We start from the raw sequence: 27,674 nt of genomic DNA on the forward strand, positions 1-27,674 counted from the left end.
GCCACATAGTTCTCAAACTTGGGGACACTTAAACATCCTGAAATTATATAATCCACCCCACCCCACCACCATTAGGTAACATTTAAACGTTTGTTTTTAAGTGTTATTGAAAGGCTGCATTTATTTGAATTAAAAGGCAGTAATATTGCGAAATTACAATTTTAAATGTTTTCTATTTTAATTTATTCTAAAATGGCATTTTTTAATCCATAATGGAATGCTGAGTTTAAGCAATTACTCCTCCAGTTTGCAGTCACATGATCCTTTAGAAATCAGTTTGACAACTACAAATTTGTCCATATTTTTACTCATTTTGAGCAATAAGTCTACCGTTTTAAACTCTGAAACATAACCTTCTTTTAATCAAATTAAAAGTGTTTCATCTCAATTTCTTTAAAATATTTTGCTATAATGCAATGACAGTCATTTAAATCAGCATGTCCAACAATACATCACCAACCAGTGGTCTGACCTCAAACACGCCAATGACCTAATGTCTGGACATTACCAGGGTGCTAGCATTACCTCCAAGACAATCCCATCTGTCTCTGATTTAATTAAACACACCATAAAGGAAAATAACAAATATGTACCACCTGAGTGACTTAACTGGAAAGACGCTACAGGGGTATCTTACTGTACCTGTCAGCCTAGTGATAGAGAGGCGCTTCACCTCACAGTTCCATGGGAATGAATAGGCTACGTGATACATTTAGTCCAAGATTACGTCAACGTTAGCTTTTTGTCCAAGAAAAAGTGGTTGGACAGAATACACTATAATCATTGAATAGATTCCTCAAGCTCAACACTTACAGCCATGCCCTCCTCTAGCTACTGTTTGAGCTACAGGAATGTTAAATAACAATTAAATAACCTGTGGACTGTGTTAAGGTGACTAGGCACTTGTCAAGCCCAATCTTGCATTAAACAAGCCCAAACTTGCCTAACACCAAAGATAATGTATAAATCATTAGTCGAATTGAAATATGACTTGGACATAAGGACATTCACTAACTGTCTTGTCCAATATAAGCCTGTTTTAATTTTAAACAATTCTGTAAGGGGAAAAAAAAATCTACAAATTATTTAATTATGTTAGTACATAGACTTAAGTGTCTTATTAAACTTTAATTAGTTTTATTCTTAATATTAAACGCAAGCACAAACAGCAAGAATTTCAAACCCCCAGGTGTTTTAGGAAACTGAAAGGTCGCGCGGCGTGTGAGCCGTTATTAACCTCGAGTTTATCGTCACTGATGTACGAGCCGTTAATCCTGATTTGAATAAAAGATGAACGCTGGGGCTTCTGGGTCAAATAGAAGTGACACCACACGGGGCTAATAGTAACCCAGGTAAAACTTAGCACTTACAATTGAATGAAAAACTACATCCATTAGTGCGCACAAGGCGGCAAAACAGCCCCACGTCCTGATGTTTGAAGATTTCAGTAAAAGGTGAGGTGCGGCCGAGTCTGGACTGTCAACACATTGCCCTGACTAGCGTTTCCCAGGAAATAAGGGCTATACACCGGGCCTCTAGGGTTTCTAATGACGTGCATGCATTATTGAGCGCGCTCTCCCGGGCAGGACGGCGCGGTCCCAATCGAGGTACCGGGTCAGCCACGCACAAAACGGACCGCGCTCCAGGAACATTACACTGATACTAGTTGTTTAATTCATGTAACCTCCAATTAACTGTCAGTTTAAGACCAGGCAGGATCATCCCGTTAAAGTGCCCTGACTCCAAACCTGCTGTGCCACACAGGTTCTGAAAGGTGAAGCAAAAACATTTGAAACCCCGACCACTACACTTTTTTTTCTTTCCCAAAGATGTAAAAATTATGTTTAAACCTGCAATCCATAATTTGATGATCCAAAACCAATTTGAGCTAGTAGGCTTAACCAGTAGGCTAATTAACTAAAATAAACAAACATATCTAAAGTTTTTTCCCTCTGGTTTTTCGGGAGGAGATAGGAAATTTAATTTCTAAATTTCCATAAACGTGTATTGCATGAGTTGTTCAGCAGTAAAAATGTACTACTAACCGATACTGCAGTAGTGTGGGCGGAGGCTGCGGGGCCTTAAAGGGATAGTTCACCCTGAAATTAAATTAAAGCCATCTTTTACTCACCCTGCTGGTGATTTAATGCCCTATGTCCTATCCTTTTCGGACCTCAAAAGCAGTAATTTTAAAAATAGTTCTGCACACGCTCCTTCCTATTATGGCAGTGGATAGCGACCATGGTAAAACAATACAAAAAGTATACAAAAGTATGACGCAATGAATGATACATTGAGATGCTATGGAAAGTGTCCAGGAGGCATACTATAAGGTTTTGCATGAAATAAACTATTACTTTTGTAAAAATGTTGTATTGTTTTAAAAGAAGGCTTTAATTTCATTTTAGTGTGAACTATCCCTTTAAAGGTGCACTATGTAGTATTTTTGCAGTAAAATATCCAAAAACCACTAGGCCAGTGTTATATATTTTGTTCAGTTGAGTAGTTACAATATCCCAAATGTTTCCAACTATTTGTAAATTGTGAGAAAATTGCTATTTTAACCAAGCACCCGGGACGTGTCAGCATAGCGTTTGAGGGAGTCGCCTGTCAATCGCATCATATCTGTGTTACCCTCGGTTTTATTCTGCAGAAGCGCTTTACTCTTAGCAGTGTGAACATGTCACAGCAGCGCCGAGCAAACGCGCAGAGTAACGTCATGACACAATTTTAAACACACTTAATGGAGTACTTCAGCGCTGGGTAGATGAATCTGTATTTAAACTGGGTCATCAATGGAGTAGAAATGTGAAATTATTTTTGAATTTGGTGTCTTCTAGACTGAGAAAAGATAGAAAATGTATTTTTGTCCCATGGGGATGAAAGACTACAATTCCCAGAATGCTTCGCTGCCCTGTGCCATTCCCACCAACGAGATTACTGTGACTGAGTTAGAGAAGACACTACAATTAAAAACTGAACGTGTCTGTTCAATATAATGAGTGAGTCACCGCGCGAGTATCATAGCACTGAGCACTAACTGCAGGAGTGATGAGAGCTGAGGTAATCGCGACTACACTCGCGGCATAACGTTACATTCACAACGCGAGTTCAGTCTGGCGCGTTTCAGTTCATGCCTTTGCTAGCATAACTTTCATAAAAATTAATTTGAGAAGTTAAGACTTACATTGCTCACCATATCTCCGTTTAAATGAGTGCCTGTTTAGTAGTGATTCGTTCATTTTGTGTTGATCGCGCATGCGCATTACGCAACATATGGCCTCTGAATCAGCTCTGAATCTCCGAATGATTAGTTCTTTTGAGTCTCGAGTTTGAGTCTTTCGTTCTTGCTGTCAGTCACATGCTTTGTGTGTGTGTGTGTGTGTATGTGTGTGTGTGTATATATATATACATACATACATACATACATATACATACACACACACACAGTTAATTCAAAATTAGTCTAATTGAATTTGTGATGTTAGACTTGAATAGTTAATATATTTCCCATATTTGTATATGTCTGATATTAACTGAGAATAATATAAAAAATTAAATAAATAACTACATGCATTTTACTAAAAAGGTTGTGAACTTGTGTTCTATACGGTGACAAGTCACGTGACAAAAGAACGAACGACTCAAACCCGAGACTCGTAAGAACGAATCATTTTTGTTTCCGGACCTGTGTCACGCACGGCCCAGCCCCCAGATCTGATCAGAGTCAGACACAGACGAGTCGACAGCTAACGTCTCGAGGAGCTCGAAGACACGAGAGGCGGAAAACAAACGTGATAAATATGAAGTTGCAAGAGAAATAATGTTTTGGATCAGGAGGTGAGGTGAACTAACAGAGAAACTGCAATAGCCTGACCCAACAACTAATCAATTAATTAAACATTTCAGTTTCTTATAATTTGGCTTTGGTTGCTGTACCCTATAGTTTATTTGTATGTAGTTTTAAAATGTAATCAACATTTTCATAAGTACTAGATGTGTTGGGCTATTTAACATGTTATTTTGGTGAAATGAACGAAATGACTCGAAAAAAGATTTGTTCATTTTGCTGAACGAGACTCAAAGATCCGAGTCAGTAAAATGATCCGAACTTCCCACTACTACAAGCTGAGTGTAATCTCCCATCCCCCATGCGCGGGTTGAAAACATGCGGAAATGGCTCCCTCTGCTGGCTGTAGTCTTTAGCCTCTGGCCAAGCATTCCTCCTATGATGCAAATATCATCAATTTGCATCATAGGAGGAATTTTTCCAGAAATAAAATGCATAAATCTCTTGTCTCAGGGGGATATGAGGGGGGAAAGCACAATCATTTGAATATACTCCAGGGTTTCTACTGATACAAAGCCATATGCTAATCGCTGAAGTAACCCTTTAAATGTATCTGGTATGATAAACAGAGCTGCCTTACCTGACCGGAAAAAACGGAAGTGCGAGCGCCCGGCGACTGTGTCCCGTCCCGTCATAATAAAAGTCCCGGTACTCGCCAGCCGTGTATTTGTATAACAATCGCTCCAGCGGCCGTGCTCAGCTCCACAACACTCGGCCCTGCTCTGCTTTACCCAAGTCCTATTTTCCACCGGCTGTGAGGTCCCAAAATACTCCGCTCACACTTGGTGTCATCAAACTACGCCTTTGTTTAGAATAGGCGCCCTGGACGGAAAGTTGCAGTGCACCTTTAATGCTCTCTACAGGGTTCCAAGATGTCAGCACCATATTTTGACATTTGGCAGCTTCACTTCTCTACAATGAAAAAGACTGAAGGTGTGTCATCCAATAATATTTTTTTTTATTTGACAGTTTATGGTTCTAACCCTCATTAATATAGATATCTCATATAGATATCTCATATATATATATATATATGGTTTAAAGATGCACTGTGTACATTTTAGCAACATCTATTATTGAGGTTGCGAATTGCAACCGCTCACCACTTACCACTCCTTTTCAAAACACAGAGAAGCTACGGTGGCCGAAACAGGACAAAGATGTTGTCTGAGACAGCAGAGAGTGACTAGCGCTCTGTAGAGAAGTTTGTCCGTTTAGAGCTACTGTAGAAACATGGTGTCGCAAAATGATGCTTTTACTGTAAGGGGACCCGCGCTGTAAGAAAATAGAAACAGCTCATTCTAAGCAAATAAAAACATAATGGTTCATTATGCAAGGTTTTTATACTCCACTGAAAACAGTGTTATGTATATTATATTGCAGTCGTGTCAATAGATAAATATAACACACTGCACCTTTAAAGGGATAGTTCACTCAAAATTATTATATTTTTACTGGGTTCCTAAAAAACATCAAAAGAGAATGTGATGTGGACTACACAACTACTCCAGCAACAAAGTAAAATGTGTGTATAGTAAGTGACAAAATTGCGATACGTGTCATGGAGGCCTATATATACACACACATATTAAAAACGTTCTCATTACACTTAAAATTATTAAATATTTATCTAGTTCCTTGCATGTCAAGTGACCATTAACCGACATCAGTGAACTTTTCTGAGCCTAAAATCTAAAGGAGTACTTCAATTAAATATTAGACTTAAAGGCAGTGTCAACTGGATTCACAAACCACCCTCTTTCTTGGGATACAATCTATATTCAGAAAAAGAAAATGTGCCTAAACTTGTGATGATGATACCATGGTTTTATGAACTAATTCTGCACTGCAACAATACTTTTTGTAAGGCTACATCCATGAAACGAAACATTGGTGGTGCACTATTCAGTACCTGAAACACACTGAAGATTCGCTGACAGTGAAATCCTGCCTGTCCCGAGACTGGGGTGTCAAAATCTGCAATAGGACAAAATGATACTGTGGATACACTTACATTTAATGGGGCAGCACAACAAGATAATGTTACAACATGGCTGGATTTTCTTTTTTACAATGTGCAGAGGTTTGAGTGTTTTTATCCTATTTAGATTAAAAAGAAAAAGTATACAATTGCTTATTCCTGAAAGCATCACACAAATGCAGTTATAGAGCATTTGATAAGAGTACTCCTGCCACCTGTATTGCAAACAAATCACACTTAAAAGGGATTCTTACAGTTTAAAATGATAATAATAGTAAACAAACGTAATGCATCAACAGCCACTCTGATGGTATGTGCACTAATAAGTTAAAACGTGCCAATTTGTGAAGTAAATTTAACTACCATCAGACGCCATGCAAAGAATGTCAAAGTTCTACCACATGCAAAGAAAAAAAACGCCATCTGCTGGCTAAAAAAAGTTTTCTGATCTGCAGGAGTGCTCTTAGGAATGAGTGTCAATCACACCGTTCTTTAACAAATAATATATTTCAAATATGTACCGACAGTAATTAGATATTGATATTACAACAAATACAGAATTTACTTTGGATATAACATTAAATTATGATATCCTTGTATGATATCCTTGTAATTTCTTGATTCATGTGAAATGAGAGGTATTTGGAGGATAAGAAAAAAAATTAAATAAAATCAAGATGAACAACAATACAATGTTATAATAACATGGACAGGCCGTACATGCTTAAACATCAACCATTCGGTTTCACTGACTGGTTCTCATCTCATAGAAACAGAACATATGGAGGCATGAGGTTTCCAGAGTGAGAGTGTATACGTGTGTAAAACACATACACAGATAGATACAAACAGTACATATGCACATACACACTGGCACTCATCCATATATATACAGACACACACATACAGCTCATGCACACTTCGGACACACAGTGAAAGTAAGTTTAAAAATAAAATAAAAAAGCCTATTACCATCATACAAGCCCTCAGTCCACCAACAAACATACATACACAAAGTAAAAGATGAAAAAAAGAAAAAAGAAGACAACGCTGGAATGAGCTTGACGCAGGCCATGACACCTGTAGTTTTAAAAGACAGGTTGGTGGCACACAGACTAGTGCTTTTATCGTGTTTAAAGAACGGAGCGAGGTTTGACTCGCTCACTCCAAGTGCACCCTCTCCTGGTCAGGGTTTGAAGCGCACTCTTCATTCAAGCACAAATAAACTCAATAAAAGCTTACTAGTAGAGCAAAACCAAAAGAAAACTAGAAGAAGGAAAAAAAAAAAAAAATAACAATCTGAAAATCGGCAGGCAGACACACCATCACCAACGTAAAAAGGAAACAAAAACAAACAAAAATATTCCAGGTAGTTATACAAGTTCAAACGGTCAGATGAGGTGTTCAAATGGTGCTTTGAGCTGTGTGTGATGTTAGAAATAAACTAGTTGCTTGGGTTCACCGTTATGGAGTTCAAACAAGTCATCTTTGAGGTGGTTTAAATTTGTCTTATGTCATTATTACAATTCTTTATAGTTGTAGAGATCAGCAAAAGCACCATAGTTTGAAATAAGCAATTACCATCATTGTTCCCTCATTCATATAAATAAGCTTAATATTAACTGAGAATTAGACTGTTTTCCCAGTCTGCTTATACTGTCTATTATAGAAACGTAATTTAATAATGCCTCTTTTTGCATGTAATGACACTGGAAAGAATTTTAAAAACATTTTCCCACCCAAATCGAGCAATCGAGGCCAAAATAAATGTAAATAAAATCTTCAAATGGAATAAGCTAAAGACATTCATCATATCCTATGTGTGTGTCCATCATCATGTGGTTTGCTACATGTGATGGAGAGCGTTGGGAGTGAGTGTGACTCATCTGACAGAGAGCGTATAAGTGAGATTAACCATTCAAGGCTCCAAGTATCTCAGCTGAAAAGCACATTTCCTTAGGAAACAAGCAAAATCCCCAGCTTCACAGATACCACACAACCAAACTGTCTCCGCTCAGAGCGAGCAACAAAATACAGTTCTTTCTACAAGTAATGAGCCCTGTTACACAGCTGCAAGTCGAGGCACTGTAGGTCCGGGGCTCAGTGGGTCCTGTTGTACAGCTGCTTTTCTGAGCTGCTGAGTCCCATTGTGTAATTGTGTGTTTGAGCCCAATATGTCCTATGGCTCAGCTCCACCCCTTGGCACAGTGGGCCCCGTGGTGCAGCTCTGCCTCGGGTCTCGATGAGCCCCATGGCACAGCTCTGCCTCAGGGATCAGTGGGCCCTGTGGTGCAGCTCCACCCTCATTGATTGAGCAGCATCCTCAGAATAAGAAGGCGTGTTTGGTCAGTAAAATTTGGTTTCCTGGTGTTAGCTGTGTCTCCTTGGTGATTGGTGAAAGTCGGCTAGCTGAAGCGCATGCCAAGATAGCTTAGACCTCAGCAGCCTTCAGGCCGATTTTCTCCTCTTCCTGTCAGTCCAAATTGGGCTTCTTCAGTGAGAAAGCAAATATGTTAAAATGGTCACTCAGCTGCTTCACCTACACAGGGAGACAGAAATAAAAGATGATCAATTAGAAAAATATGGCAGCTAACAAAGGATATTTAATAAAACTACTAATTGTGTCCAACACGTATTGGAGAAAATTTCTCTCATAAGAATCCTGTCCCCTCCCATTTTCAAATTGTTTCAATTCAATTAAATTTTTGATTTTCAGAATGAGTTTAAATAAAAGATAAAAAGGATTAACAATGCAGACTTATTTTCACAGACTTTGTTCAATTTTACCAAGAGTGCCAGTAATTCTGACCAGGACTGTGTATAATATTAAAATATCTACTATAATACCATATTATATATAATCATTAATTAAACATATCAATAGTACTTATAAGGCACTTATAATAATTTCAAAAAATAAATGAATAATCTCTGTGTCTCACCACTGATACTCCATAGTGTATGTGAGTGAGGAGGACTACAGCGGTCCATATGTAAAGGACAGTCGTTTCACCCTGCTGCACAGCCCCAGATATCACTAGCAACACCACAGCTGCCATCGGCAACAACAGCAAACTCAAAGGCTTGCATCGAGTATTGCTCATCTGGCATACAATGAGCTTGCACTGACAGAGAAAGGAGGAGAGAAAGAGAGCATGTCAGGAGCAGACATTTGACAATGTTTCAACTGGAACTGAAAGGCATCCATTGTCATGGTCGCACAACTTGTTGATCTACACCAGAGAGCTAGATTGCTGTGCACACTCACAGTAACGTTGGAGAAGGCTGTTCCCACCATGAGATAAAAGATTCTGGGTTGCTGCTGGACAATGTCTGTAGGAGAAAGACTGATCCACAAAGTAGATAGCACAAACAAGAGGATGGGAGAGAAAAACGGCAACAAGGCCTCGTAAACCGAACTGTGCTTCAGGGTGTTATTTCGGTATGCCCTTAAATAAAAACAGAAAAAAAGAGTGAGTACAAATTATACAAAATACTATGTTTTAAATGACAAGGAGTCTGGAATTAAACTTACTTAAAGACATTGTAGAGGCTCATTGGCAATGTTACAACAAATAAACAACCTGTAAAAAACACAAAAAAACAAACAAACACACCCCCTTAATTTGTTAGTTTGGTTTGAGAGCCAGTGACACACGGCATATGATGTTGTAAGATGAACCAATAAAAGGGCATAGTCCACTTACCAACAATCATAACCGTGAAGAAATCTCTGTAATGAACATTCCAAATAACAGAATTGTACCATGTTTCTACGCCAACCAGCGCTGTTATAAAGTACACGATCGAGATAGTCTGACAAGAACAAACAGAAAAGGATCATTACAATCTGGCAATGCCTTTTATGATATGTTCATCCAAGAATCAAGAGTATTAAAGGGATATTTCACTTTGAAATTAAATTTTGATACGTTTTAGCTTACCTCATGGGCATCCGAGATGTAGGAGTATTTGTTTCCCCAGTAGTTTCAATTTTGATCATTTTAGGTCAAACTGTTCTTGTTTGTGCCTCACATAATGCAGGTCTATGGTCACCACCTCAAAGAGCATACTCAGAGAAGTCCAAATCAAACAATCCCCCATCGTAAGTAAACACTGATGGCCTAAGACACGAAACGAGCGATTTGTGTGAGAAAACGAACAGTATTTATATTGTTTTTACCTCTTGTACACCACTACGTCCGACTGATCTGAGGGCGCGCGTGCGTGTTTCCTGTTGTGAGATTTGCGCGTTCTGGGTTTAGTCTGCACAAGCGCGGAAAGCGCCGGAAGTGGATCTCTCATGCGTGTACGTCTCTCATTGTCTCAAGTGTTACCTTTCACTGTAAAGATCTAAACATATTTAGATGTACAGGACATCGCAATGGAAGAAGATTTCGATATATTAACAGACAACGTTTAATTTTTTTCACAACCATATTTATTTGAACCAGAATACACTGATCAATTGGGCTGTCACTTTTTATTCGATATTCGAATATGCATTCGAACATGTAGTGAAATATCTGTAATTGAACTATAAATAAACTATCCGGTATTTAAAGTGCCATGTAGCGCAATTTTTTACAGTCGGGTGCGTTTACATGGAGCACTGTAATCGATTTAAAAGTCCAATCTGAATGAAAGTGCTCCATATAAACACCTCAATCGTAATCAAAATGCCCAAACTGAATGAAATCGTAATCGTTTTGAGATGGATGGGATAAACCTTTTCATGAATCGATCAAACGAAACATTTCACCATGTAAACGACCTGACCAGATTACTTTTTGAGTGTGTCCTTATATGACGTACACAGCACACTTTCACCACTGAAGAGCATGCGCCACGCTCACATGCACCAAGCATGTTGACAAGAGATGAAAGTACATTTATCTGAGGGGTAAACTTTTTATTTCATAAGAATTTATGAAGATAATTTTGGCATAATGACACTGTCCCTAAACCTAGCTAACAATCAACTACTTAAACTGTGCCTGACATTAGAATTTTTTTCTGAGATGATTAATAGTTTACAACAAATAAATAGCTTTTATAAAACCGTATAAGCCCTGGTGGCCGTTGAGAGTTGCTATGGCTTCAGTAAACAAATTCCAGCTGCTGTAGAGGACGGTGTCGACATCTGATGCGGTAGACAAACTGAAAGCTGTGATGATTGCATATAGTGGCACTTCATATCTTAATTTACACTTAAGTTGATAACCTGCTGTTTCAAACATTAAGTTTCCATACATACAGGCTGTGGCCTGAGTCCTGTTTATGACTGTCAGACTGTTAATGCATTTGCATAATGCATAATGATTGAATCTCCGTTACGGATGTGTCCGTTTTTTACAAATTTTTATGGGGTCGTAGATATTCGAATACATTGGTTGATATTTGATATCCATTCGAATTAGATTTTTTTTTTTAATGAGTCCTACTGATCAAGAATGTGATGCCACTTCCGGCGCTTTCCGCGCTTGTGCAGACTAAAGCCAGAACGCGCAAATCTCACAACAGGAAACACGCACGCGCGCCCTCAGATCAGTCGGACGTAGTGGTGTACAAGAGGTAAAAACAATATAAATACTGTTCGTTTTCTCACACAAATCGCTCGTTTCGTGTCTTAGGCCATCAGTGTTTACTTACGATGGGGGATTGTTTGATTTGGACTTCTCTGTGTATGCTCTTTGAGGTGGTGACCATAGACCTGCATTATGTGAGGCACAAACAAGAACGGTTTGACCTAAAATGATCAAAATTGAAACTGCTGGGGAAACAAATATTTCTACATCTCGGATGCCCATGAGGTAAGCTAAAACATATCAAAATGTAATTTCAAAGTGAACTATCCCTTTAATCTAATGGGTGTGACATGCCCCAAAACTAAATTTTACCTGCATGAACTTTATGACATACTTAATAAAAAAATGCACTACCATGCATATTATATATTATATATATATATGAACAGTGTATAATATATTATACACTATGTTTGATCAAATAATTGCAGCCTTGGTGAGAATAAGCAACATAAAAAAAAATCTTACAGACCCTAAACCTTTGCATATTTTAATGCACTAAATTAATATTACATATTTGTATATTTTAATTAATATTAATATTATAATCACAGTAATACTGTCTTATGTTAAACATTATATGCAATATATCAATTCAAATATTGTAATTATTTAATTTCATTAGGTCACATTAAATTACCACTTGACTGATGTCGTAGCCCCAGGGCAGGAACAGAATTCCAGTGTTGTACTTCTCCCAGTGAGACAGTATGAAGGAAAACAGGACAACCCATAACAGATAATACAGTGTGACCACACTGACGCCTGTCTCACCCCGTCCAAAGACAGAGTACACTGTAGCGACAAAAAACACACATGCCCAGCTGTCCAGGCCGTGGTCAAATAGTTCACCCAGCGGCGTGCTGGAGTTTGTTCTGCGTGCCTGTTTTCCATCCACACCATCTGCATGTACACACACAACAAAATATATTTAAAAGTCACAAATGAAGGCATACAGCCACTTCCATGCAAGTGTTAACAACTTTTCTGCCATATCTGAATTTTTCAGAGATTCTCAAATCTCTGTTTTGTGCCTGTATAATGGTTGAATGTTTCTTTTTATTAATGTATACAGCATATCTCAGGTGGTTTATAAATGTACATAGGTCAGAGGAAAAATATGATTTGTCAAAATATCAGACCTGTACATTATATCCTAGTACAAATACACCCTAATAGACCCAATTTTGTCATTTCAGTTATGCTATCAAAGCAAATTCTGCATTTTTTGAAAATATTTTTTTAACCCTATAAGCAAAAATGTGTAATTGTATATAAGCTTAAATTAAACAAATGATTATTTTGCAAATGGATTCTGAGACATTAAGACCACTAGTTGACAGAAGATTAGTCACATAACACTACTACCATTTCAAAAATAAAAAGATACACTTACCTAAGGTATAGGCCAGAAAGTTGAACAAACCAGCAGCAACCCACACCCAACTTGGCACATGTTTATAGCCTACCCCTGTGTCACACAAGAACACCCACAAAGCAATGAATCCCATTTCTAGATAGGTACTCAACTACATTAACAGCTTTACACTTTAAAAGATAAAGTTTTATTAGGGCTGGGACAAATTTCACACTTTGATTCTATTTACAAAATTGTGATATGAATTCATCTGAATACCAGGGAATGAACGACTTCAGATTTTTTCAACATTTATGGGATGAATGTCATGTCAACATTAATGAACAAATAAGCCTGAACCTTGAGCTGAGACTCGAACACGGGTTGCCTTGTGCAGAGCTAAGGAAAATGACAGAGCTGCCCACAGCTTATTTTTATCAGTCCTTTTGTCTTTAGGTCATTATAGTTCTCAGATTTCTGCTGGTTAAGATTAGTACAGTAAAGATTACATTAATATGACCGCATTAGTAAGCGAGAGATTGCATAATTAATTCTACCTGGCAACATCTCTACTAATTGTGATGCTGCAGGTTTTAGTCAAAAAGGAATATATACTAAAACTTAAGTTTCTATAAAAAAAATTAAAAAAAGAACAATGTTGACAATACATTTCTGTGCTACTGAACGTTTCTGTATATGGGTGATCTACGTATGATGTGTAAAGCAACTCTGTGTGTTATAATACGTTATTTTAGAATTAACTTTACTGTACAATACACATACTGTAAAACGCACATTCGACCAATTTTGATCCAGATAGTATAAACAAATCTTGTGGAGTACTCATTTATTAGTCACTATAATGTTTGGAAATGGAGAGCAAAAGTGGGCTTTATAGATTTCATCATATATAAAGCATCATGGCAGATCATTAAAGTTTATTAGTCTGTGCAACCCCTGCCGAGTACATGGCAAATTTTCTCATTTGGCTTTTTCCTTATAAAGGCCCAGAATTTTTTTTTAATTTTTATTAATTTGTCAAGTTTTTTGCCAGGTGGCTTTTTTAATATTATGATGTCATTATGTTGCTGTCTTGCCGCCAGCCAATGGCTGCATTACTGATCGTGGTTTCGAGTATCGATCCATCTGCCCCTCTTCAGTGAACACAAGAACACACAGTGATCTCAGATGACTTAATCCAGATATTTTAATCCAAACCGCAAATTTGTTTAAATTAGCCAGAGATCAGTTATCATGATTAAAACATCTGAGATCTGTCAAATCATATCAGATGTATTAAGCGAGACACGAAGAACAGACCTGGACCGGAACCACCAGACATTGAGGGGGACAGCACCACACCTCCCATATTAATTAGAAATGGCCAAATTGTCCCCCAAAAATTATTTAATATTCTTAATTCTGCTCTTCTGCACCCCATTAAACACTGCTTTGTTTGTTGCATTAGCAATACTGAATGTCAAAATCATTGAGATGAATTTGAATCATTGAAGGTGTCTTTACTGTTCACAGAAGACAAGTGCGAATTCAAACACAATGCTTCGTTTTAGCAGTGAAAGTCTGTGTGTCGTAAAATGTAAGCTGTAGCATTTCATATTTGACAGCTGTTTTCCAATAGAAATGCTCAGCAACCGACAGTAATATACAGTAATTCAAACTAAAAAAAGTTCTACATTTCTCCGCTTTAAATTGAAATTATGCTATTTACATTATGTAAATGATTACTAAATTTGACTTTTCAATTTTGACCTTTTCTTTTTTTTTTTACATAGGCTATTAGACATGAATAAAAGTGAATGTATGCATTTTTAAAAAATAATAGTAAGTAAAATTTACTCATGGCCATAAAAACGGTTTTAAAGGTTTTACGGCTAAAAAACGTATTGTGTCACTGTATTATGCCACCGTCTTCACAGAGTAATGGCAGAGTCATGAGATGATTATTTTTAGTCATCAATTGTTTTTGTCCTATTGTTTTTCAAGGCTATTTTAAGCAGGCTACGCTAATCACTGAATGTAGGCTAAACCAGCCTGCAATGACAACGAGAATTAGAAGGAAATAAACACATATTTGAGTGGTGTAATATTATCCATTGTCACTAAAACTGATTACTCCTATCTCAGTGGGTGAAAGGCATTGCCCAGTAATGTTAAAGTGGCACAAATGATAGTGCAAACTCTTTCCGCTTCTTTTAATCATTCACTCCACAAACCTAATTGTACAGTGTATAAGCTCTGTAATGCACATGTGAGAGAGACTAGTTGATAATTGTAAGAATGATGAGCTGGAAGTGACACCTTGATCCTTGTCTATATAAAATAAACATACTTGCACAACACAAAGACAGAGGTAATATTTTTTCTTATTGTTGTACATAATCCCTAATTTAGTAGGTTATTGTTGTAATCATTACAAATATGTTAATGGATTCAAGCTTTGAGAAAGAGGGCATTCACCAACAATACTACTAGTGATTAAAAACTAGAACAATCATACACACCAACGTTTATTAACCTCACCTGAGGCATAAAAATCAAAGTCGAAGAAGGACAACAAGGTGAAGGTTAGTACCAGGAACATGAATCCTGTAAACGTGATGAGGTTTGGGGCAATCCATGTAGGCAAAACCTGAGACAGAGTGAGAAAGAGAAATAAGCAGGTTGCAAACGGTCTGCCCCCCCCCCCGCTCACAGGTAACCAGATCCAGATGGAACATTCATTAATGTTGGATATATGCAATTCAATGAAAGCAAAACAGAGTAATGTCATTTTTTGATGGGAAATACCACAATACATTTATGAATTCAAAATATTTGTGTATAAACACTGAAAAAAAAAGAAATGCAAACTCATAAATGCATTTTTAAAACAAAATGACATGCAAAATAATTTAATAGCAATGCATTATAATTTATAATATAATTGCAATACATTTATGTTAAACATTATATTATTTAATAATTATAATAAACACTGATGTGCCAAAACATTATGACCTCCACAGCCATATACTCTAGTCTACAAGAGAAGACCCCTGAAGGTGTCATGTGGTAGCGCCATATGCAGCAGAGCGCGATGTACTGTGTGTTGACATTCCTTCCATAACCATCATTAAAATTGTGTGACTTGAGCCACAGTAGATCTTCTGTTGGGCTCAGACCAGATGGGATGGCATTCATAGCCCCTGTGAATCAATGAGCCTTGGGCGCCCAAAACCCTGTCACTGGTCTGTGGTTTGTCCCTCCTCTGACCACTATTGGTAAATTCTCAACACTGCTGACTGGGAGAAAACCACAAGCCTTGCCAAAAACCAACGATATTCACTTTACCTAATGTTAAAGCTCATTATTGTGTAACTATTATAATAAATCAATTAAAGGGGTCATATAATGGTACATGCACTTTTATAAGCTGTTGGTATGGAAATGTATGTTGGCATCAAGTGTTTTTTTTTTTTTTTATCTCCTTATATGTTTTCTCCGGTCTCAAATCGAGCTGTTCGACCATGTGACATCACACGGACGGATGCCCCTCCCATGACTGTTGATTGAGCAGCGTTTCACCTCAGACTCGCCCTGAGCGAGCTCAAGCTGTCGTCGCCATAGTCCGCCATTGTTGTACGCTGGAGCAGAATGGCATCTAAGCGATTGTGGTGTTCTGTTCTTGGGTGTAATAATGAACACAGCAGTCATTTTGATGTTTCTAAATTCACTGAAGATTGTTATCGTCAATGCTTTTATGTTTGCGCGAACCGCAAAGCATTTCTCACCAGACCGCTTTATAACCGAGGGTCAGTTACTTATAAAGCAGGTTTTGCTAAGAAGCTGCTCCTGAATAAAGAATTCAGATCTGTACCTGCTCTTCCTGTTCCTGCTGCCCCTCCAGAAGTGAGTAGTTTGAAACGCTTCATGATGAATGCGGCTAAAGTGAATACTAAGTAGAGCTGCAACTAACGACTATTTTTTCTGTCGACTAATCTAACGATAATTTTTTCGATTAGACGACTAATCTAACAATTAATTTTTTTACCCTTTGAAATTGTTCACAATTTAGTGGCACCCCCACGCATAAGTTACGCTAGAGGTGTAACAGTACAGACTGCTCACGGTTCGCTCTGTATCACAGTTTTGGGTTCACGTTTCAGTACAGTTCGGTATTTGCTATGTTCAGGGGAAAAGGGACTACTGTCAAATGAAAATAAAGAAAATAAGAACAAATAACTTAAATAGAAGCAGCAGCACAAATAAATACTATTGAGCAAAGATGAGAATAAAATAAACAACGCTTTTCAGGTTTTTCAGGTAGGTCTAACATTAGTTTTAGGTAGAGAAATGGAATAAAGTAATCAAATGTAAAATAACTGCATATTTAACTGTTTAAATTTAAAAATGAATCCTTATTAAACTTACAAAAGCTATTCAATCAAGAGCAGTGAGTGATGTCTTTATCTTTTGTTTGACATTAAACAGACAGCAATAAAGGCTACTGCCCCTTTAAGACCCAAGGATAGTCGTCGTATTTTCATCGTAGTAGGCTATGACATTTTGACATTTTGTCCAAAAAATTGTGTTGTAACGGTTATTACAAAGCATAGATAACATTACACATCACTGACAAACCGACATTAACAGAAAAAAAAGTTTTTATTGGCATTAGGTGTAACATTGAGTACACTGAACTACATCAGTAAACACATAGCATTTGTATCTCACTACGCTAACATTACTCTGCCAGTACATAAAGATAGATCAAGGTGACATTACATTAACCAACCATTCAGAAACGTCCTGTTTAGCCTTAATTGTCGAATTTCGTTGGAGCTGTCATCTTGTCCCGGGTTTCAAATTGATAAAGTTGCACAGATCTGTCCTCAGAGACTCCTGTCGCCATTCTTTCACCTTTACTGTTGTCAAAGGCAACAGCTCCACGCGCCAGCCCACAGAACAGAGGGGCATGGTCCTTTAGCTTTTAAAGCCGTATGCACTGAAATGGCTTGGTGAAAACAGAGCTGGTTTTGACCAGGTAAAATTAGCGTTCTATTACAATACTAATGAGAATTTTTAATTAAAGTATATTACAAAGTTTTCATTAAGACACTAAAGAATCATATTAACTTGTATAAAAATGTTATTATATGACCCCTTTAAATTATAAAATATTTTCTTTTGTCATATTTGAAAGTAACTCAGTCCTCCCAGACTCCCTTACATTTCATTTGTACAGAGTCGGCCACTTTTCATTGACAACCGTTAACTTCCTTGAAGGCGGGTACTTTGATGAAGTTTAAAACTATTGGTTCTGCCCAGAGCTACACTGGATCTGCCATAACCAATCGCTAACGGCTGATCGTGACGTATATCAAACTTAAACTAGTGCACAACATCACTGTCATCATTCTCAGCCAGTCCCTCAGTTCGCTGATTGGACTCGTTAAAATTTGACCGGAGAAAACCAGAGAATATACCACGATCCCAGACGGAGAACTGAAGGAAAATTGAGCGGAAGTACAGAGGAGGGCGAGCCAGGCTACTTTGAAAGGGCCCTAATTTCTGTCTTGCATTTCCATGCATCCATTATTTGAGTAAATAAAAAATAATAATCTAAATAGTACATTTAAATACACATAAAATATAAATCTGTCTGGTGAAGTGATTATTACTATTAGTACAGTGTTCATACAGACACTGCAAAATTAAATACCAGGACTTCAATCAGTACTTGATTTTCAAGGACTACAATCAGAAATCTCATTTATCAAAACAATATATGTATTATCTTTCAAATTCAAAAAAGGTAAACAAATAATAAGAAAATATACTAATAAAACAAAATGGTACAAAGTGGAGCACATGCAAAATATGCAATGACTGTGGCAACTTTAACCATTTAAAGCATCCTACTGTTTTCAAAGAATTCAAACTGTTTTCCCCATGATAATATGATGATCGAGTGTTCTCACCTTTACCACTGAGTTCCAGAAAGGGTGCATGACATAGATGGAGAGGGGGTTGGAGTCCACCGCACTGTACTGTAAAGAAGAGAAAGACAACAAGATATGCAGAGTAAGACACCACATTAACACCTAGGTCAAAAAGTGTGAATGTTGAAAAGTGCTAACAACAGAGTGTTTCTGCTGTGTAAACCAATATGGCAAACTATTTCTGCTAACTTCAGATGAGACTTAACTACTTAACTATCACTGATTCTTAAAGGGTTAGGTTTGTATCAGTAGAAACCCGGGACTATAATTGAATGATCATGCTCTGCCCTGAGATGAGAGATTTATACATTTTATTTCTGGAAAAAAAAAATCCTCCAATGACGCAAATATCATAATTTTGCATCATCGGAGGAATCTTTGGCCAGAGGCTAAAGACTAGTCAGTAGAGGGAACTATTTCCACACGTTTTTAAGCCGTCCACCGGGAGTGGGATCTCACTCGCAGCTCAGCTCGGGCAACTGCGGGCATTCATGTAAACGGAGCGGCCAGCGGAACAAAGTGAGCGTTTCAAATTTTCAAATGAATTCCTATGAAAGTTACGTTTCCAAAGGCATGAACTGAAAACGCACCAGACTGAACACGTGCTGTGAATGTATGCCACGGCCGCGCTCACCTCAGCTCATCGCTCGTAATAAATGTAATTTTCTGTCTTTTTCTGTCTTTTCTCAGTCTAAAGGCACCAAATTCAAAAATAATTTCACATTTCTACTACATAAATAACCCAGTTTAAATACAAATTCATCTTCCCAGCACTGAAGTACTCCATTAATAAGCTTCTGCCTAAGTGGGTGGCACAACTGATAAATACTCTAAATTCCAAACCTACAGACATTTTAGAATGGCCTGAATGTAATAATCTACCAAATATGAAACTCTTCATTAAAGCACATCATAACGTGTGGTATGATTTAGGGGTGAAAGTACTTTTCAACTGCTCCCCCAGCATGTGTTCCCTGCGTGAGGTCACACCTGGAGTGGCCACTGAAGCCTCAAAAACATCTGGATCTGGGAAGGTCCATACCAAAAGCATTGAACCCTTTCTAAAATGCACTATTGTTATTATCAGTTCAATATGCTTGAGTAAAATAACAATTTAATGTTAGAAAATTAATGTTCGCAAAATTGCTGAAATTAAACTTATTTTACACAATATTTGCTCAATTCATGAAAAAAAAACAAAGCAAAATATGCTTATTATCCATTTACAAAGATGTTTCTATAGTGTCAGCTCTTGCATTTTCTAAATAGTATATATTATTTTGAGAGATATATTTAGCTGTCGTGTCGATACAGATACATGGGTTACAAAAAATTGCGCAAGAGGGGGTGGTAGTCACACGTTCAAATGCTCCCTACAAGTATGTGCAAACATGCAGATCAAGAATAGCACATACCAACTCAGCAGCCTGTACACCTAACAGCACAAAGTGAATAAATAAATACAACTTATCAGACTAAGAGGACATTACACCAAGAGACACACAGGGTCAAAGTAGGGCTGGAATGATTTGATAAAATCCTAATCTTGATAAATTGAACATTTTACCTTGATTACGATTAATGAACAATTATTTTGCTCTTTTTTTCCCCTTTCCTTTTTGGCCCTCCTAGTTTACTGATTGTTTGTACTGTAAATATGTTCAACTATTAAAGGTGGGATTATTTTTTCTAATGAAAAATTGCATTTCTTAGTGATTTTAAAATGAAGGAAACAGCTCACTTTCAGTCTGTGGGTTGTCACATTTCTTACACATTTCTGTTTGTTGTACATCAGATACAGATAAATTAGCACAGTAGGCTAGGCATACATCTCATTTATTTGAATGCATTAATGACAGCGTGATTGTGTGTGTGAAGTAGTCATACCGTCTATAATTATGAAGCTGTGGTTTGTAGTTACTTCAAAGTTCAAAACTATGCTATGCTGAGTTTCTCTCTGCGTGCGATCTTCATGTGCTGTGCAAGCTTATGTGTGTTTGTGTGTCACAATATATCAGGCAATAGTTCAACACAATACACATCCGATGGTCTAAACTCGCAGGCCTTAAGTGTGAGTAAAATATGGGATATTATGCATGTTTTACACAGTTTATACAAGTAAGTTAATCGTTGTTCTTATATGTGCTGCTACACGCACACACAGACACACCGGTGTGAACAAGCCCCGAAGCCAGATCACTTTCACTTGCGTTTAAATGCTTACCAGTTTGAACATTTGAGCGATTTTACACTATTCAAGAACAACAATGTGACAAACATCTCAGTACCGTGCTTGTGAGCTTTTTTCTGTGGCACAGAGTGCTGAGTTATTGTGTCTTTAGTACTATTCGCACGGGATTAGTATTATTAAGGGACCGCTGTGATTTAAAAATTACTCCCCCACATCTGAGTTTTGCGTGGCACATTCGCACGGGATAAGCAAAGCCTGTGATTTTACTCAAATTAACTGACTTCTCCTGGATATGATGTCAAGACTTGTAAATGTTTTTTTGTTATAGATATAGCTGTATGAAATCATAAACAGGCATCGATATCGTTTTGATTATTTTATAGTAATAAACATAATTTCGTTCAGTTAGAAAACAGATGATACAGTTAAAAACTGAACTGAGCACAGACCAGCGACAAGAGTCAATTTCATTTATCACAAGTGAGAAGCTGACAATACTACGGCGGCAGATCCCTAAATGTAAAAGAGCCCATTTAAAGGTCCCATGGCATAGATTTTTTTAAATTATTTTATAATGTTTCCTGAGGTGTACTTATACTGTTTTTTTTATGGTTTTTACATCAAAAAATGTCATAATTAGAAATAAAAGGATTTTTTTTCTATACTGATTTTAGCCCTCTGCCTTGAATGCTCTATTTCAAGGGATGCTCATTTCATGACAGAAATGAGAGTGGGATGGGGAGATGCGAAGGAGGATTTTTCAGCCGGGACTTTTTACTGCACCGAGTCGGTACTCTCACGCACGCACATTATGTGCACGCACTCAGACGAGAGAGGTATGTATCAACTCATTTTAGTTAAGGGAATAACAGTTTAATATGAAAAAGCGGTGAAGTATCCCTTCAAGCCATTTCTTCTTTCAGCCAAACACAATCAGAGTTATTTAAAAATATTCTGGTTCAACCAAGCTTTATAATGGGAGTGAGGAATGGTACTATTTTGTTGAACCCCATAAAAGTGAGTGAGTGAGTGACGTATAGCCAAGTATGGTGTTCCATACTTAGAATTCGTGCTCTGCATTTTAACCATCCAAGTACACACACACAGCAGTGAACACACACCCGGAGCAGTAGGCAGCCATTTTTTGCTGCGGCGTCTGGGGAGTGATTGGTTAAAGGTGCCCTAGAATGATTCAGCAAACATCTCACTATCCGCTAGCGGCCTATCCCCTGAAAACACTGTAAAAAAAACCCAGCAAAATAATAATAAAAAAAGCTCCACAAACAATTTTCACAAACAAGGGACAATGAAACAAATTAAATAGTGCTCCATCCAGGTTTGGGGTTGGTGTGCGTGCACATTCAGGGGGGTGTGTAGAAGGGAGAAACATAATAAAGAGGGAAGTTTGAATGATAGAATTTTGATATGACTGACACACGAGCAAAGGTCCGACGTTCTGATGAACAACTTACAGGGAAAAGGAAAACGTAAAGTCCTGATTTACATTGGAAAAGTCTTCGAAAGGTGGCGAGAACTCCGGAGACAGAAAGGCTTCCAATCATGATGTTTCAGGAAGCACCGAGGGGAGGTGGGGGGAGCAGGAGGGAGGGTCTAGCCTCTCTGTTGTTTGACAACACTTCGAACGTCAACAAGAAGTTACTCCACCCAGGATCGCTTGGAGCACCTTTAACTGCCTCGATTTTAACCGAAGTTACAATTGGGATTACAAGTCGACTCTCTAACCACTAGACCACATATGCCCTTCTTTTTTCTTTTAGCTATAAGTTCATCTATCAATCATCAAATAAATCCATACAGCTCCAGGGGGTTAGTAAAGGCCATCTGAAGTTAAAGGTGCGCTATGCAACTTTCCGTCCACTGGAGGGCATCCAAACCCTAAACAAAGGCGTAGTTTGATAACTACCAAGTGTGAGTGCAGTATCTTGGGACATGTGGTCTTCACCTTACAGCCGGTGGAAAATAGGACACGGGCAGAAATCATGTTCATGGATACGGTTATTAACGTTACTGTAGTGTAAAGCAAAGCAGGACCGAGTGTTGTGGAGCTGAGCACGGCTGCTGGAGCGATTGTTATACAGACACACGGCTGGTGAGAACCGGGACTTTTATGACGGGACGGAACACAGTCGCCGGGCGGGCGCACTTCCGGTCATGATTATAAGGTAAAGCAACTCTATTTATCATATTAGATTAGGGCTGGGCAATATGGCCCAAAAAAATTATCACAATATAATTTTCCATATCAGTCGATATCGATAAATATCACGATAAATGTAAAATCTTTAATTCTTTAAAGTTTAAAGGAATATTTTTGCTCCTGCGTGAAAGATGTAGAAAACAGACAGTTAACTGTGGTTTTAAACTATCCTTTATTGTCAAAACATGACAAACACTTCCCAAACAGGAACAATTTATTAAAACTGAGGTAAATTTATTTATTAAAATCTGTGGTCAACATTTTTTACTCTACACTATATATCAATAATATCATTATATAAACTTAATTGTGTAAGTAGTAAAACACTAAAAATGCAACCGGGCAAAAAAATGCGTTTTAAGTTAAAAAACATTTTCTTTTTCTCTTGCCTCACAGTGGATTGGTCCACCGTGCATCTCACAGACACACAAGGTGTGTTCGACATCGGCTGCGGCTGGATGCATGCGATCGGCGAGAGTAGCCGCGTGCAGGCGGGGAGGAGCTGCAAACGGAGACGTGAAGTCGGACACTTTCTGCTTCCTGTGGTGACGCTTGAGCTATGTTTGCAAACTTTATCACAGCTGAAGTTAAATAAATGCAATATTTCTCAAATACACAGATGTTTCAAATGATATTTTCATCCAATACTTTATATACTGCTTAATAAAGCGTCTGTTTGTACAAGATTAAAGGTTCAACATATAAACCACACTATCAATGAAGTGGTGTCAACGGTTTTTATCAGTTTTAGTTTGATAAACATGACAATATAACATCGCGACTACATGAAAAGAGGTTTTACTATTATAAATAAATGATTTGTGAGCATTAGCATAACGTAAGGTTTTGGAATAAACACGAAACGCACGTGTTCGCTGTCATAGGGCGAATCGGCCAATCGTGGATCAGCTGTGTCGTCATCAGAGCTTGTGCATCCTCCTGCAGTCCCCCTTGAGAATCTGCAGCGGCTGCATCAGCCGCCTGCTCTCGAATCGCTCTCGCGGTACTTTGTTGACATACGTAACAGTCACGTGCCGTCGGCGCTGTCTCAAGTCGGACAAAATTTCGAACCGGCATGCACTGCTTTAAGTCAGCCGCCGATCGGTCTGCGCATCGCTAGGTGAAGTCGAACAAGCCTACACACACATCTCACTGACTGACACACACACACACACCTCACCGACAGTGGACTTGTCGGGAGAGGAGAGAGTAGAAAGTTCAGTATTTGTGGAATTCCAGTAAGGGCTGGATTTTATTCATTTTAAACATTGAATGAAAATATTTCTCTTTTGATACATGCGATGCTGAGTCATAAATACATTACCAAAGACAAACAATTATGATAGCGATGTACAAGTCCGATGTTTTAGTGATTATAGTTTGGTAGCGTTAGCTTGTTGTCGGTCACCCTCTACAACTAACAAGGTGATAAGCCTGTGCATGAATGTAGTTAATGTAGATTTGCCACTGTGTTGGGCTCTGTGTTATATGGAAGAACTTCAAAGAAGCACGATCATTTAATAATTATATCCCGCGTGGTGAACGTGAACCTAATATGATATGCAGTCCACATACGTCGCTCTGTTCTATGTCGGACGGGATCGCCAAAATATCTCCGAACCACTGAAGTTGAGCGAACTAACTTGTCAACGAGATCTGTGTCCTCCGAGCTGGTCGTGAGCCCTGCATTTTCTTCACTCTCTTTCATTTTTCTCGCTCCTTTTCACTCCGATCCTCCAAGCCTGTCCGCCACTGTGACTGTAAAAAACACTGCGTGCAGCACCCAGAAGCCCGGTCTGCAATGCGCATGCACAGAATTACGCATAACGCATAAACATTATATCGAGAATGTATCGAACGGTTGTTATCGTTTTATCGAGGAAAAGTATATCATGAAAATTACCGTTATCGTTTTATCGCCCAGCCCTATATTAGATACATTTAAGTGTGTTCAAAATTATGTCATGACGTTACTCGACGCTGCTGTGACATGTACACACTGCTAAGAGTAAAGTGCTTCTGCAGAATAAAACCGAGGGTAACGCAGATATGACGCAATTAACTGGCGACTCGCTCAAACGCTATGCTGACACGTCCCGGGTCCTTGGTTAAAATAGCAATTTTCTCACAATTTACAAATAGTTGGAAACATCAGGGATACTGTAAGTACTCAACTGAACAAAATATATAACACTGGCCTTGTGGTTTTTGGATATTTTCCTGTAAAAATACTATAAAGTCCACCTTTAAGAGATGTTTTATTAATTTTTCTCAAAGAGAAAAATATCCATAATTATAACTTTATAAACTGTAATCACTAGGTTCTGGTTATGCCCGTCCATGCGCACACACGAGAGTCGAGTTCCGGCAGAAGAATGACCTCTGACCTGTAGGACGTAGGAGTGGCGTGAGCTTAGGTGAGAGTAGTTTCAACAAACTCAAGCTCCTTCGACATTCTACCCTTCTCTAATTCTGGTTTTAGACTTCTAATTAGTGACCATTGTTTTGCTTTGCCAGTGATCATAGTTTATAAAGTTTTAAATGTGGACATTTATCCTAAAAAAATGCATCTATTCAATTCAGAAAGCCTTTACTGACTCCTTGGATCTATATGGATTACTTTAATGATGGATAGATTTTTTTATTAAGCCCTTTTTTGGGCTTAATAAAAAAAACAACAACGTGCCATTCACTCCCATTATAAAGCTTGGAAGAGCAAGGATATTTTTAATGCAAGTCTGTTTGGCAGAAAGGAGAAAGTCATAAACACTTGACTTGAGGGTGAGTAAATTATGGGATGATTTGATATTTTTATAATTTAGGTGAACCCTTTAAGCAAGCTAATGCACTGGAGAATTTGCTGTGAAAATGTAAAAGTACAATGATCATGAACAAGTCACAGGTCGTGTGGCTATATATGCAACCAATGGACAAACATAGAGCTTTGCATATCATTCCTGTCAGGTGCATTTTATCAAATGATATCAAATCACTGACACTACATACGTGATACGTGAATATCAAATTAACACAACGAACAATTATTTGTGAAAGCAGGGAGAGTGTGTGACTCACATGCAAATTATGTCCTAACCATAGTAGATCCTTGTTGGAAGCGGAAACAGGAGCCCATCCCTTTACAATTTAACCCGGGTTACAAACTAACCAACATAACAAAACGTACGTAGGTCAGCTAAAACAAAGCTGGACACTGTGGCCAGCTGGTAAAAGTACACAGACGCCTAATGTTAAGAAATGAAGATCTACTTTCACTGGCGGTTTCAAGTCACCCTAGCGCACCAATAAATTAGCCGGTTAATTCCACTAATACATTTTTTGAACCTTTAAATGTTTTGCATAAACACCATTAACTTAATGATGTATCAAATTTTCCTACAAATTCGAGGTGTAATATTCTGTTTCTCTTTAAAGGTGACAATAAGCTGCCGTTGTCCTTTTTAGAGAGCGGCACATACCGGTAGACCTCATGCTTTCACGATAGCATTAACAGCCCGGCACGGCTAACCGACACCTTTAAGTCCTACTCATTGTGCAGATAACCTTGAGAAGAAGGGCCTCACCTTATACTTATCAAACCCTGCGAGTTGCTCTTGGGTGACATAGTTGTAGAGAGCCATGATGACCGCTGCACGGCTCTGAGAGGGACCGAAATTCACCACCCGTGTCGGCTCACAGTATCCGCAGTGCTGCGCGTGAGCGGTGGTAGCTGTGTGGCGTGACGCCTGAAACTCCGCCCTCAATCCAATGTGTTGTTTCATAATAAAAGCCGAGTTGGAACTTGCAATTAAAGCTACACTGTGTAACTTGTTTAGTTTATTCTTAGCTAAAACACTTAGTTCTTTCAAAAATATGTGCTCATTAATGTATATTTACTTCTTTCAAGTGATAAAGTATTCTCGTAAGTTTATAATATGCCATTGAAAATACATACGGGAGAGGGGTTCGAATGCTGGTCGCCATGTTGCTCCTCCATCTTGAAAGTACATTAGCCAAAGAGGGACATACACATAAATTCAAGCTTCGCCTTTCGCGTTTTAACACTCGATGGCACTGTGTCGAATGTGAAGAGGGGGATTGCCATGTTAATCTTGGACTAAATCAGCCACCGTAGGAGTTAAAACGAAATCAGAATTGAGAGGAACAGAAACTATTATTCACTGGATGGTCATATACCATTCACCACTAGATGGGGAAAATATCACACAGTGTAGCTTTAAAGGGTTAGTTCACCCAGAAATTAAAATTATGTCATTATTTACCTACCACCAGCTCCAAACCCGTAAGACTTTTGTCATCTTCGGAACACAAATTAAAATATGTTTGATGAAATACGAGAGCTCTATTACGAGAATGCTTTTGTGTGCAAAAACCAACAAAAATAACAACTTCATTCAGCAATTTCTTCACGTCTGTATCAGACTGTTAAGCTGTTGACCTAATGTAAACAGTGAAGCGCTTCCAGAACG

The 27,674-nt window shown here is 38.2% G+C and overlaps 1 protein-coding gene across 1 annotated transcript; it reads right to left on the reverse strand.

Annotated features, from left to right (window-relative positions):
- Positions 1 to 5,846: 5,846 nt before the first annotated feature.
- selenoi (selenoprotein I) lies at positions 5,847 to 26,929 on the reverse strand. Its single transcript, XM_067445884.1, has 10 exons — positions 26,769 to 26,929; positions 18,758 to 18,826; positions 15,318 to 15,426; positions 12,816 to 12,890; positions 12,060 to 12,322; positions 9,539 to 9,647; positions 9,367 to 9,415; positions 9,100 to 9,280; positions 8,774 to 8,956; positions 5,847 to 8,370 (listed from the first exon to the last, which is right to left on the reverse strand). The coding sequence occupies exons 1-10, from the start codon at positions 26,823 to 26,825 to the stop codon at positions 8,263 to 8,265; spliced, it is 1,203 nt and encodes a 400-aa protein (XP_067301985.1). The 5' UTR covers positions 26,826 to 26,929; the 3' UTR covers positions 5,847 to 8,262.
- Between the last annotated feature and the right edge of the window lie 745 nt (positions 26,930 to 27,674).

This window comes from Pseudorasbora parva, chromosome 6, assembly GCF_024679245.1.
Source record: "Pseudorasbora parva isolate DD20220531a chromosome 6, ASM2467924v1, whole genome shotgun sequence".
Taxonomy (NCBI): Eukaryota; Metazoa; Chordata; class Actinopteri; order Cypriniformes; family Gobionidae; genus Pseudorasbora; species Pseudorasbora parva.